This window comes from Apis mellifera, linkage group LG3, assembly GCF_003254395.2.
Source record: "Apis mellifera strain DH4 linkage group LG3, Amel_HAv3.1, whole genome shotgun sequence".
NCBI classification, from domain to species: domain Eukaryota; kingdom Metazoa; phylum Arthropoda; class Insecta; order Hymenoptera; family Apidae; genus Apis; species Apis mellifera.
This window is the reverse complement of record NC_037640.1, coordinates 7,451,406-7,465,458: the sequence shown is the minus strand read 5'-3', so window position 1 is coordinate 7,465,458 and position 14,053 is coordinate 7,451,406. Positions and strand designations below refer to the sequence as shown.

General features: G+C 43.1%; 1 protein-coding gene across 5 annotated transcripts in view; it reads right to left on the bottom strand.

Moving 5' to 3' along the window:
* Positions 1–9,367: 9,367 nt before the first annotated feature.
* The window catches only part of LOC725792 (MDS1 and EVI1 complex locus protein EVI1-B-like), a 65,119-nt gene continuing 60,433 nt past the window's right edge, over positions 9,368–14,053 (bottom strand). For 4 of the 5 annotated variants that reach the window (XM_026439645.1, XM_026439647.1, XM_026439648.1 and 1 more), the window contains 2 exons: positions 12,669–12,825; positions 9,368–12,585 (listed from right to left, as the gene is read on the bottom strand). In XM_026439645.1, the coding sequence (XP_026295430.1) occupies positions 10,540–12,585; positions 12,669–12,825 (2,203 nt within the window). In that variant the 3' untranslated portion in view covers positions 9,368–10,539. The remainder of the gene's footprint in view (positions 12,586–12,668; positions 12,826–14,053) is intronic. The other variant, XM_026439646.1, reaches the window with a different exon arrangement.

Below are 14,053 nucleotides of genomic sequence, written 5' to 3'. Positions count from 1 at the left end.
AAAAAAAAAAATCTGAAGAAAGTGTCTTGGACACTTTTCGAAGATGGAAGGTGTCGGAGAAGGTGAGATCGCAGAAGAAAATCGCGCGGGAAATGGACGCGCGTTAAGCGTGTCTGGCCGTGTAAATCGACAGGAACGCTCGCGATGGAAATACCAGGTCAGCTGTCCGGATTGGTCGAGATAGGATCTCTCGAAGCGTTTCGAGGATTTAGCAAACTGCCGGCAGAGAGACTTTCGTTCCGGTGCCCTACGAACACCCACGTAAGGTAACGCCGCGTTGTGTGTATCGATAGGTGAGGGCACGGTTACCCATAGATCGAGCGCGGCTATCGACACGTTTCGCCGTGAGGAGCACAGGGAGGAGAGGAGTAGGAGTATAGGAGGAGTAGTGCGCGTATACACACGCTTGTATACACACGGTTCGTGCACGTGCAAAACGGTCGCAAATACAAAACCGCTCGGATCGGCCACGTTTAACGCTCTTCCACACACAGCTCTGTGTGTGTGTGTGTGTGTTGTAGTAGGTGCGCGACTAGGCCAACGTGTAAACCTGAAACGTAGTCTGGCAGGGCGTGGTCGGGGTTTATGTAAGGCGTACACGTTTTTTCGTCACCCTGTTTCGCGGTCCCTCTCGATTTATCTCGAAGCGGCTTCGTACTCCCGCGCTTCAGCCTCTAACGAGCCTCGTTAACGAGCGGATCGATCGTTTTTCCCCACCTTCTTTTTTTCTTTCTCTCTCTCTCTCTCTCTCTTTCTTTTCTGTTCTATCTTTTCTTTTCTTTTTTCTTTTCTTATTTTTATTCTTTGGGAAACGGCTACGAAACCGGCTACCTCTTGCGCTCGTTCCACTTTCGTCCACGACATTTGCCACTAATTTGTTGTGGCTTTGTCCCGAGTGTTAAACTCGGGTACATCGGTTCCCTTTTAAACCGCGTTTCCCACGTATCAAAGTCGAGGCCCTGCCTCGACGATTCAACGAAAAATTTGTCGATTCGATAACGACTTATAATATAAATCGTAACGATTTATATTTCGATGGAGCTGGATACGGACGGGCGAGTTTCGGAATTCGTTGAATATTTTCGAAGGAAAAGTTAAAGATAGCATAATGGATAATTTAGATTAGATTTATTCTGGTGCGCATTGACATTTCCGCGAGGCAAGGATGTCGCTCGATCCCCCTCATGTGAATGGGATGATCTTCGTTCGCCGGCTCGATTCATGGGATCCGCTGACATTTCACCCGTTGATAAATGTGGAAGAGGGCCGCGCGATCGTGTGTCAGGTACTACGGTGCACGCGCCCATGTATCGTGTGCTCCTCTACCCACGACCGTTTCCCCTTTGATCCTTCCCTTCGTCTCGCGAAAAAGAATCGAAACGAGAGAAGTGAAATTATGCTCCTCCTCCGTTTGACGAACCGCTCTCTTACCTTACGTAACAACGTCTTATATACATATAGATCGACATCGATAGGGATCTCGTTTCATTTTTCCACAATGGACTAGAAAAAGTAAAGTAGCGAGAGAGAAAAATTGAAATAATAATAAGTGCGTTTTAATAAGAGAGAATTAAAATTAGATATTGGCACGAATCTGGTTTCTAAACGAGGCAAACATTATATATACACGGATAATATCGTCGATCGTTACTCATCATACGCGATTATCGGAGGATCGACGCAAAAGCGAGTCGGCCGCTAATTTCCATTCGATCGGCCGGTAGCGCGAATTCCTTGAAACGCTTCATATCGACAAGGCTACCGTCTTCCGAAGATTTATATTCCATCGAAGTACGATCGAGCCGGCCATTTATCTGATCTGTTCACCGTAGCCCTGAAGCTTATCCTATTCCGCTACCGTCCATGTCGTCGTCAAGCAACCGATGCTCCCTCTGAATGGAACCAACTCCTCTCTCCCTTTCTTTCCACTACTAGAATCCGATTCACCAAACGCTTCGCCTGACATTTCCACCGACACGCCATTCCACGTCACGTTCACACGTGTCGTCGAAATTAAACGCGTTGCTTAATACACGCTCAGGATTAAACTTTTTTTCAAAAAAGAAGAGGAGAAATTAATTCGATTCGGCCAAATTCAAAAGTAATTTCGGAGACTCCATTTTGAAAGCAATTGAATTAAAATCGTAGGTTTTCAAGAGAAATTTTTCACATCCTTTCCCAGAATTTATTCGGGAGTTAATCAAGGATACAAATTTTTGTTCAAACCTTTCGAGAGCTTCTATCGACCGATTACCAACGTTTATTATTAATTTCAATTCACGAATAATTATTAATGAAACGTATCGATGAATATCCAATTACTTTTTTGTTATTAACTCTTCCACGATACGTAGATACGCGATACATACAACCTAACCTGGTCTGATCCTTCCAAGCCAACCAGCTCGGTCAGCGTAGCGCGTGGATCGCACACACGTGTCTTCTTATCCTCCTGCTCTTCCGCCCAATGCCATCGACTCCCACACTCCGCGCTCGGGTCACACTTCAGATTCTCTCCAATCGCTAGAGCTCCAAGCTTGCGTGGAAACTTGTGCTTCGATTTCGATACTCGGTGGATAAATCGGTATAGAAAATCCAATAACCCAAATCCCATCGTCGATCCTTTAAACGATCCATACGGAAGATCGGGTTAAAAGTTTTCGATTAAAACCTCTCTCTCTCTCTCCCGTGTCCATGCATGGACAATTATTGAGACGTTATAAACCGCGAAACGGTATACCCGTAACGTATGGGTTCGCGAGAAACGCCCACGCGCGAGAGATAACGATCGTCGCCTCGATCGAGGAGGAGGCGAGGACAAGCTCGATCGTCGCGAGGTGATAGGTCGACGGATTCCGCGTTTCTTCTTTTTTTTTTCTTTCCTTTTTTTCTTCTTCTTTTATTTCATCGATACGATGCGCGCATTCGTAACGATCGATAACGAGAGATAATGGAAATTTTCCGATCGTTAATCGGATGAGTGGATATACCGATGTATTATTATTATTACTATTATATAGGCGCGTCTTAACATGAATTCGTTACATAAAGTAAAAACTTCTTCCTCCTGCTTTGCATGCGATTACGGGTACACGGCTTAAGGACGACCAGCGTCGCGTTGGAAAATTTCTTGGCTCGATGAAAAATTTTAAAAGCGTGCAATTGGATGGAGGAGATTTTTTTTTTTTTGAATGTTAAAATTGGAAAATTTTTCCTTTGAGAGGAAGGAAGGGAGGGAGGGAGGATCCCGGAAGTGGAAGAGATCGGTTGATCTCGATGGAGGATAACTGTGAATCTGGGATAGGAAAGATGACGTCGGCCTCGTGTCGAAACAGACGCGCAGATAAGCTTGTTTTAGCGCGAGATAGTTAATCTTCCGCTTAATCGGCTTGTTTATCTCGACGTGGTACAACCGAGGGAACGCCGGTAATGGAGGGCAGGCCCGATCCCTCTCTCGCGGGCTTCTTCATATTCGAACAGCTACAATTTGTCGTGTTCCTGCGAGATATTTCAATCGGTTCGACGTCTCCTCCTACGCGTCCCGTCGAACGTTGCGAAACAGATACGAGCATTATCCACGGTTTTTCCAATAGTTGGACAAAAAAAGAGGGAATAATCGCGAGTATTATGTGTCATTTTCAAAGGAAACAATAACAATTACGATATTCGAAGAAAAGAAGAACAAAAGAACACTTTTAAAGTATACAAAGAGTATATTCGCAGTAATAAATATTATGCACAGTTTTTACAAATTGAAGAAGAAGAAGAAGAATATCCTTAAAAATACTGTATCCACGAATACTTGTGTCCAAAGTATTTCTTCACAAAACTTCTTTCTTCCAAAAAGAAAGAAGGGTAATAGCGAATATTATCTATAATACTTATATTTAACGCTGTTCACAACTCGAAAATTTTCTTCTAAAAGAAAGAAGAGTAACAACGAATATTTTCCACAAATGCTCGCGTATCCACGAATACTTATATCCAATATTTTTCACAAATTGAAATCTTCTAAAAGAAAGAAGAGCAACAGCAAATATTATTCACAAATCGAAGAAGAAGAATATTTGTATATCCATCGAATACTTATATCCAATGTTTTTCACAAATCGAAATCTTCTAAAAGAAAGAAGAGTAATAGCGAATATTATTCACAATATTTATATTTAATGCTTCATAACTCGAAAACTTTCTTCTAAAAAAAAGAAGAGCAACAGCGAATATTATCCACAAATCGAAGAAGAAGAATATCCACGAATACTTATATCCAATGCTTTTCACGAGTAAAGAAGAACAAGTTTCTTCTAAAAAGCGAATATTATCCACAAAACTTATATTTAATACTATTCACAACGAAAACTTTCTTCTAAAAGAAAGAAGAGCAACAGCGAATATTATCCACAAATCGAAGAAGAAGAATACTCGTATATCCAATGCTTTTCACGAGTCGAGAACAAGTTTCTTCTAAAAGAAAGAAGAGTAATAGCAAATATTATTCACAAAGAATTATAATACTCTATATATTATCCTCCAAAAATACCTTATCCACGAATACTCGTGTCCAATGCTTTTCACCAAAGCGTTTCTTCACGAAACTACTTTCTTTCAAAAAGAAAAAGGAGCAATAACGAATATCATTTTATCATCGAAGAAGAATAAGAAGAAGAAGAAGAATGATCTCGATATAGCTTCGTATAGCCGAGCTTCGTCAAACAGTGAAAGTAATCTAAATTTATCCTTTTGGGTGAAGGAGCGCGTAGCTCGCTCGTGCATACGCGCGGTGTAGCGTTCACCGTTCCTTATACTCCTTATACTTGCATAGAGATCGCGGATCGATGGTTGCCGCGGGACGGAAGAAGAAATCGATCGCGATCCTCGTTACACGATCCTTTGGAAAGCGGTATTGTGACGCGAACAGTGTATATATATATATGTGTGTGCGTGCGCCACACCTGGCCAAAGTGGAGAGCAAGTGGAGGAGACGGATCTCCGAATCCGGGGATCGTAAATCCTTCGTTTTTACGCGTTCTTATTCCAACGCGTGTGGGTGGTTCAATAAAGATCGTGGTGATTCATTTTACACCTTTTAAGAAGGGACAATCGGTAATTAAGTCTTCGACGAGTTTTCTTCTTCTTTTCTTTTTTTTCCAACGTCTCTTCATAAATCTTCCTAACCATCGACCTCGTTTACGAGCTTTTAAAGCATCTCTCTCTCTTTCTCTCTCTCCTCGGTCAGCTTCGATATTATCCGAATGAAACGATCGATTGATAAACGATCTATGAACGGATCGAAGAAACGGCGCAACAAGGTATCGAACAAGAAGCGACGTTTTCTATTCTACGCGGATCGGTGCGTAGAGGAATGGATTAGAGATCGGTGGGTGTGTTGCTTGTTCGGATCGGGTGCGCGATCATGCGTTAAAATGAAAGGAGAGACGCGCGCGACTCGGCCAGATGAGAGAACGAGAAAAACGAACGAGGAATGAGCTGCTCCTGAAAAAAAGGAGACGGTTTCGAATAGATCGGATTCCATCACGAAAATCGAAAAGAATCGGGTGAAGCGAGATACCATTCTTTTTCTTCCTTTCTTTCTTTCTTTCTTTCGAGATGAATAAAATGTGAACTGGCTGGTTGGGGAGATAGATATTTCTATAAACAAGGATGAGTCCGTGGAAAAGTACTGAAATTATATATTGTTGTGTGAAAAATACTCTACGATGGATAGAGTAAAGTAATATAAAGATCTGGATGATCGACAAGAGCGGAGCGTGGTTAATTGCGATTCGACGAGAGAGGTAGAATTATCTCTGATCCGAGATATCTGCGATCTACGGGGAGATACGGGGGCGATAAATGAGGAACAATGGAAGCAACCGGCCAATCGAAATCGGCGTATCGGCAGCAATGATCGATTTTTTCCACTTTCTAAACGCGGTTGAGGAGCGCGCGGAATTTTGCGATTGGCTCAGCTCAGTTTTTTGTCAAGCATCAAGCAAGTTGGCAGTAATGCTCGTTCGCGCGTAGAATTATTGCCTCATCCAGTTCGATCTGTTGCGTCGAGAGATCGGTCGCCGATCGCTCGTTTCGTGGATCACCATCCGTTCCGTGGATCGATCGTGCTCCTCGCGATCCCCTTTCGCAAGGAGGGCCGAAGAAAACGGTACGCTCCTCTTTTTCTCCAACATTCCACGACTTCTCGCGCCAATTGAGCCGATCTTTACGATGCCGATTCGGTCATTTCTACCGAGTGTTGAATGTTGAACGTTTGGAAATTGTAAGAAACTGTTCGAGTTGCAGTTTTCTGCCTTATGGATAGATTCGGATTCGAAATGAAATTCCTTTCAAAAAGTTTTGGATCGATGTCATTTTTGGAAATAAAATTTAATTGGAGAAAAGAATTAAGAAGAAAAGTTTTAGCTTTGTATCTATGATATTTATGATAATTCTTGGAATTGAAAATCAAGAAATTTTGTAAGATAATAAATTTGGATCGATCGTTTTTGAAAATAAAATTTAATTGGAGAAAAGAATTAAGAAGAAAAGTTTTAGCTTTGTATCTATGATATTTATGATAATTCTTGGAATTGAAAATCAAGAAATTTTGTAAGATAATAAATTAGATTATATAATTGGAAAAAATCAACCTACAAATTGGAATCAATTAAACGGAATTCGCAGAAAAGATCATCATCCAATTTGCAATAATTTGCATATCGTTTTTTTTAAATGTAGATCGTTTATCTTTTTTTTTCTTTCTCTGTTTCTCGAACCATGAAATAATACGTAAAGTTCTCTTTATAGCTATCAAGATTGGTTTCATAGAAAAATTTTCAAAGAAAAATCATGGAATATATTAAAATCGTGCGTGTTAAATATCAATCAAATTTCCAATTTCTAATATTTTTTTCGTTTAAATAAAATTTTAATAATAATCGAAATCCTCTTTCCCTCTCAAGATGGATCAAATACGATATGAATCGAACGTTCTTGAATGAAAAGTCGAAGCGTATACTATAATGCAGATTGGATAGAGTTCGATTCAGACGATCATAACGCGTGTAAAGGCAAAGTTCAACGCTCGTTAATTCAATAGGAGACATCGTTGGCCAATTAACTAAGTAAATTGTGTAACTTTGTCATTTCTAACGCGATGCGCTTAATTTCTTATCTACTCGTGAGACAATCGGTATCTTTAATATATATTACGCCATTTGAAACAATAAAGATTTTAAATATATTCGTAAAAATTGATTTATAAAGATTTATAAATCGTTTATTATATGTAAATTTGAATTTCGAAAAGTTAAGATGAGTAAGGAATGACAAAAGTGTATTCAATCCCGTATCTCGTACGTGATGACGCGCCAAGAGTAAGTTAGACAAGGAGAACGATATAGCGAGAGAAGGATAGAGATAGGTTAAAAATATGAAAATCAGCGCCATCTCCAGAGTGCCGCAAATGAAACTATGTAAATAAGGATAGAGAATAGAAAGAGAAGGATAAAGATATAGTAAAAGTGACTTTTAGCGCCATCTCTGGATCGTTAAAGTAACTTTTTAAGTAAACTAAAGAATAAGAAGTGACTATGAGCGCCATCTCTAAATGGTAAAATTATCTTTTTAGAGGTGGCGCTGGTCATCAATTCTTACTCTAACTTATCCTATATTATCCGACAATTCCGAAAGATGTCGCTAGTAGTCAATTTTGACCTATCTCTATCCTTTTCTTATTATTTGCTCTCCTTATTTAATGAGTTTCATTTGCGGCACTCTGAAGATGGCGCTGATTCCCGAATTTTTATTCTATCTCTATCCTTTTCTCACTACTTACTTTCCTTGTCTATATATCGCGCTCGAGAAGCTTCAATATCTAATTAACTTTTTATCTTTTTTATTTAACAAAATAATTAAAAATCCTTATCTACTTTCTAATTTATATCGAATAAAGCACTTAGAAAGTATATGTGTATATATATATGAAATAAAATATATATATATATACATATATGACGCGTTTTTGTTCTCATTCTTATATATTCCTATATAATTTTTATTCTATTTTTTACAACTATATAAAGATGTGATATACATGCCATATCCTATGCTATATAAAACATGAGATATTGAACGGAATAATTGAGCAAAATTGTATAAATTTTCGGCAATTATACTTTCAATATACAAAGAAATAAACAATTTATAACTTTAACAAAAAAATTTATGAAAACTTTATCAACTTTTATGAATCATGAATTGAAAATAATAATTCTAAATCTTAGAAAATATAACAAACACTGTGATTTTTTTACGCGTTTTAAAACATAGGATACAAAATATATATACATATATACATATATATATATGTATATATATATATTTTTTTTTTTTATTTTATAAGTATTAATTGAATACGTTCAATATAAAAAATTACACAAACATCTCTATTAAATTCTACTATAAATATTCCAAATTAATAATACAAAGAAGAAACTATTGGATGATCAATGATCTAACGTCGCCATGGTTGAAGTGTAATATTTTAATAGTAATCATAATGAAGTTACAGGATGCTTTTATACAGTATGTATAGATAGAGTCATAATATAATCGCTCTTAATTAGTAGTGATCGACATAAGTAATGCTTAATCAATCCGTAAGTTTGTTATCGTCTATTAATCAGAGAGAAGGACGAGACAGGGAGAGATATGTAGAACACGTATCCACGTAAAATCTTACGTGTGAAAAAAAAAAAACAGAAGAACATTCTATGTTTGTCAACGCCGTTACGAAAACGCTATTCACAAAAAAACGTTGCCTGGGAATGATCGAAAGAAAAGAAAGGAAATAACTTTATTTCTTCTTCTTTTTTTCTCTTTTTTTTTTTCTTTTACTTTTTTTTTTTTCTTTTTTTTTTGGTTTTTGTACACGCCTACGCCTATACAAAATTCGAAACGTTTTTTTTTTTCTTTTTTTTTTTCTTCTTCGTTCTTGAACATTCACGAGTATCATTCTTGAACATCGATGAGAACAGGATGAGAACACGCGATCCTTTTTATCAACCATTCATTGAAATAAACAGTAACAATTACCCGCAAAGTACTTCTCATGATCCTTCATTCGTTAAAATCGATAAGATCGCAATCATATTTATAATATATGCATATGTATATATATATAATATCTATTTATATATATATATAATATATATATATATATATATATATATATATATATATATATATATATATATATATATATATATTAAAAATCACGGAGAACTTCTTTTTTTTTCTTTTTACAAACGTTATTATCACCTAATAGAAATTTGTACACAGATTCTCATATTACTCTCTCTCTCTCTCTCTCTCTCTCTCTCTCTCTCTCTTTCTCTTCTAATTACACGCTCGTTTCGCTAATTATCCATCCTCGTCGCTTTGGCTTCGCGTCGACTAACGCCAGAATTTACGTTATCCTTTCCTATCTATTCGAGCACGAGGTTTTCACACTTCCGATCGACGATTGCAACAATCGATTGCTACTAGCTAACGAAAAAAAAAAAAAGGAAGAAGGAAAACAAAAAAAAAAAAGATAAGAAACGTTCGTTGAATAATCATCTCGTTCGGCTTCGAGTTTAACGAAGGCCTGATTTCGAATATCCATGAATCTCGCTTCACGATTAAATCGTCCTGTGCGAATATGTGTATATATATGTATGTATATATATATATATATATCACTAGGGAAGGGAAATCGAGTTTTAGAAACTCGAATCCGGATCCTGTCTTCTCGTACGAGACAGTTTCACTCGCAAAGTAACTCGCAATATGAATAAATAATACTACGATGATCGACCGATTTTTCAGGTCGATGAGCGGAAATGGGAGAAAAAAGTTCGAACGATTATTAATTATACGCGTGCGCGTGTGTGTACAATGGAAACGAGCCTGTAGGAACTACACTATTGAACAACTTGCCCGTCAACGAACGTGAATATGTATGTATATGTATCCGTGTATGCGTGTGTACGTGTAAGTGTACGTGTACGTGTGTTCTCTTTTTTTTTTTTCTTTGCTCGTGTATGAGAAAGTACAGTGAATTTCGTTCGATCTCGCTTGGATTCTCACTCTTTGCGGTGCGAAAGGAAAAAAAGAGGGAAAAAAAAGAAAAAAAAAATAAAGACTTGGAAAATAAGAGTCCACCGGGACTTGAGAATGTCTTGTGTGGATCCATCGTAAACGCACTTTTCTTCAGCGTCCTTAACGTCTTTTTCTCTTTTTTTTTCTTTTTTTTTTTTTCATCGTTTCTTCGAAAGGAAGTTCGACTCGATCGATCACTCTCTCTTTCTCACTACTACTTCGAAACGCGATTTCGAAGGCCGACTCTTCCTCGATAACATATACGTGCGATCATGTTAACAGTTACATCTTCGGAGACATTTTCGTAAGAAGACGGTTCGGATAACGACGGTCCAACGATTGGAGCAACACGATCCTCGATCATCTTCATCCTCATCCTCTTCAAGGTATCCGTCCAACGAGCTATGTGGAGATCTCGATCACGGGTTCGGCCGTGTTGTTGTTGAGCAGTTCCTGCTTCTCCCTCAGCTTGAGATCGTACTGGGGCGGCGGGGTTGCCGATTCCTTGGTCTCGGCCGGGGACATGCCATCCGTCTCGTCCAGGGGGGACACCCCTTCCTCGCTGTCCTCGTCCTCGTCGTACTCCGTCTCCATCTTGGACTCGTGCATCTCGTGAAGCCGACTGGGCAGATAGGCCGGATGGGGCGGCAATCCGTAACCAGCTTCACCCCCGTAAGTCACTTTGCCCATGAACGACCTGATCTCGTCGAAGTAAGTGTCCTCGCGCTCGTTCTCGTTGCTGCTCCCAGGCGAGTCGGCCACGGAAACGACACCGCTCCCGTCGTCGGCCTCGTGCTTCTTCAGATGCCGGTCCAAGTTCGTCTGCTGGCCGAAACATCTCTCGCACAGGGGACACTTGAACGGCCTCTGCTTGTCGTGGATGTTTCTCACGTGCCGTTGCAGGTTGCTCGAGATGCTGAACGACCGTTCGCAGTACTTGCACTTGTACGGTTGCTCGCCGGTGTGGGTGCGCAGGTGTCTGGTCAAGTTTGCGGATCTGGGGAACACCTTGCCGCAAAACTTGCACGAGTACCGATCCTTCATCTTGCCGTGGGCGTGGTGGTGGTGGTGGTGGTGGTGAGGCGCGATCACCGCCTCCTGAAACGGTTTCACGCCGGGGAACGGCCCCAGCGGCGGCCTGGCGAGCAGGTCGAATCCTCCGCCTCCAGGCCTAGCGCCGCTGAGCCCGTTCATGAGCGTCCCTAAAAAAGGAAGCCCGCGGGGTGGTCCGAAGGGTGGCAGGGGCGGCAGCAGCCTGGACTCGGGCGCGGCGCCACCGGGGGGCGGGGGCCCGCCCGGGAAGCCGGGGAACGAGCCGGTCGGGCCGCGGTACATCGCCTCGAGGAACATGGGGTGGATGGGTCTTGGGTACGCCATGTGCGGCGGGGTGTTGGTGGGCGGTTGCTCGGCGGGCAGGCTGGTCCTCAGCTGGGGGCTGCTCGCCACGTCCTTGGAGTCGACCTCCATCGGCACGGAGGCGGCCCCCTCCTCCTCGGGCTTGGGAGGGTCGGGGGGCGGCGGGACCTCCTCGACCCGAGCCGGGGCCGGGGACGGGCTGCGACTCGGCTTCCTCTCGGCCGTCGCGTTCGAGCAATTCGTCCTCTGCTTCTTGGTTTGCACTCTGAGGTCCAACGGCTGATCCGTCGTCTCCTCGACGTTCGCGGACGACGCGGTGGTCGTGGACGCGGTATGCTCGGGATCCGGTTTCTTCTCGCTGCCCGCTCTTCCGATCTCCCGTTTCTTGGACGGGTCTTGGTCGTCGCTCTCGGGGGTCGGCTGGACAGGCGGCCTGGCCGGAGACGGTCTGAACGAGGAGGTCGCCTCCTCGGCGGTGGACGGCGACACTTTGCTGTGCTGCGGCAGAACCCTTGGCGGGGTGAAACGTTCCTTCTTCGGGCTCTCGCTCCTCTTCTCGGCTTCCTCGACCTTGGGCGGGAACAGGAGGGGGGTGTTCAAGAAATTGGGAGCGTTGGGGAAGATTCCCGGGTAGGGGCCCATCAGGCTGGTCGGGTAGAAGGGCAAACCTCCGGGGAGGCTGACCGGGGGTCTGGGGTAAACGAGGAAAGGGCTGGGGGCCGGGGTGGGCAACTGCGGCATGGCGCCTGGCGGGCCGGTAGGTGGCGTCGAGTCGCAGAATCGCTTATGCTTGGACAACGAGGTGACCGTGCTGAACGACTGGCCGCATTTCACGCACTTGATCTGCATACGGCAATCGGCGTGCATGCGCTTGTGCCGGCACAGATTGGAGAACTGGGTGTACGCCTTGAAGCAGACCTCGCACTGGAACGGCTTCACGCTGCTGTGGATGTGGGTGTGCTGCTTCAGCCCGGAGCTGGTCGCGAACGTCTTGCCGCACTCGGTGCACGCGTGGCTCCTCGCGCCCACGTGATGGGTCCGGATGTGGCGCTGAAGATTGGACGGGTCCGTGAAGACCTGCGGTTTGTCCGACTGTTAGCGAAACTTTGAAGATGTTACTCAAGGGGAGAGACGTGTCGTTTCGTGGCTAGTCGGGTGTCAAAGGTGATGCTTACCTTCGGACAGTTCTCGCAAGGGTAGTTCCGAAGATCACCGTGAACGATCGCTCGGTGGCGTACCAACAACGGTCGCCAGGCGTACGCTCTGGGACAATTGTCGCACCGATGCTGCTCCGCCGGGTATCTGTGACAGGTTATCAGATGGCTGTCCAATCTGAAAGCAGAATAGTCGACGAGAATGTCGTCACGCGTGAAACGTCACTTTTTATCAACATCCCTCCCGTTGGATTGTCACTTCCGTACTCTCTTAAACCCGGATCAAAGGAATCGAGGAGCGACTATTCTAAGAGGAAGAGAGGCACTCCGCCTTGAAGGGAGTGTAAAAGAAGAAGGAAGAGGGAAGGGAAACCCGTCTACGTAATCCGTTGGAAATCTCGGTTGGAGCGGAGCAAGAAAGTTGGCGAGATATAATCGATCCGGGGCAGCGCACCGACCAAGACTGCGCTCGGTGCAGTCGAGGATGATGACTAAGTGACTCCGGTAGCGCGGCAGCGGACAAGCTCTCGCGTAATAACGGTCACACGCCCCCGAAGGAAGAGGGTGGTGATCGTAGGTACACTCACACAGGGAGGAAAGGGAACGAAGGAAGGGTGGATGGAGTGAGAGAGAGAGAGGTGTCCGCGGCACGGGCAGTCGGGGGTTGGTGAACACACACACATATACACACACACACATCGACAAAGCAAGCTGGGTTGGTTGTAAGCGCGGGGTGTCGCGAGGTTGGGCACGGGTTATGGTCACAGGATGTGCCATGGTGTGGTGGCCGGCATTGATTTTACACCCTCGAACACACGTGTCGCGTGAAACCTATTCGTGGTGAGATAGTAGGTTCACGGTGACGGTGCGCCGTGCCAGATGAGCTGCGGGCACGCGACGCCTTCGATGATGCATAAGGGGGTGGCTCGATGCAACCGAATGCGGATCTCGCGCGTACTTTATGTGCCACAACAGGTGACTCTGCCGAGCCGAGGCTCACGGAAGCGGCTGGTGTCGCGGTCTGCCGCCAAACCGGGAAACAGATGCCGGAACGGGACGAAATGGATGTCCAAAATTGGACCACTCCCTCTCTCCCCTCTCCTCCCGGTTATGCAACGGTGATAATTATTTTTTTTTTTACTATTATTATTTTATTTTAGACGAGATATCATTCGGCGATGAAAGGAGGTAAATAAGACACGTTGCATTGTGAATATAAAATAATATGGAAGAATAAATTATGGGATGGGATATTTGGATCGAGCTGAGTTAAAAAGATCTATTAAGATATTTATAAAAAAGATATCCTAAGATTGATTTAATTACAAACTCGTTCTGTCTAGGAGAAGGAAAATTGAAGAGTATTGCAAATATGGAGAAAGATGTGTATTTATTTTTAATTAAAG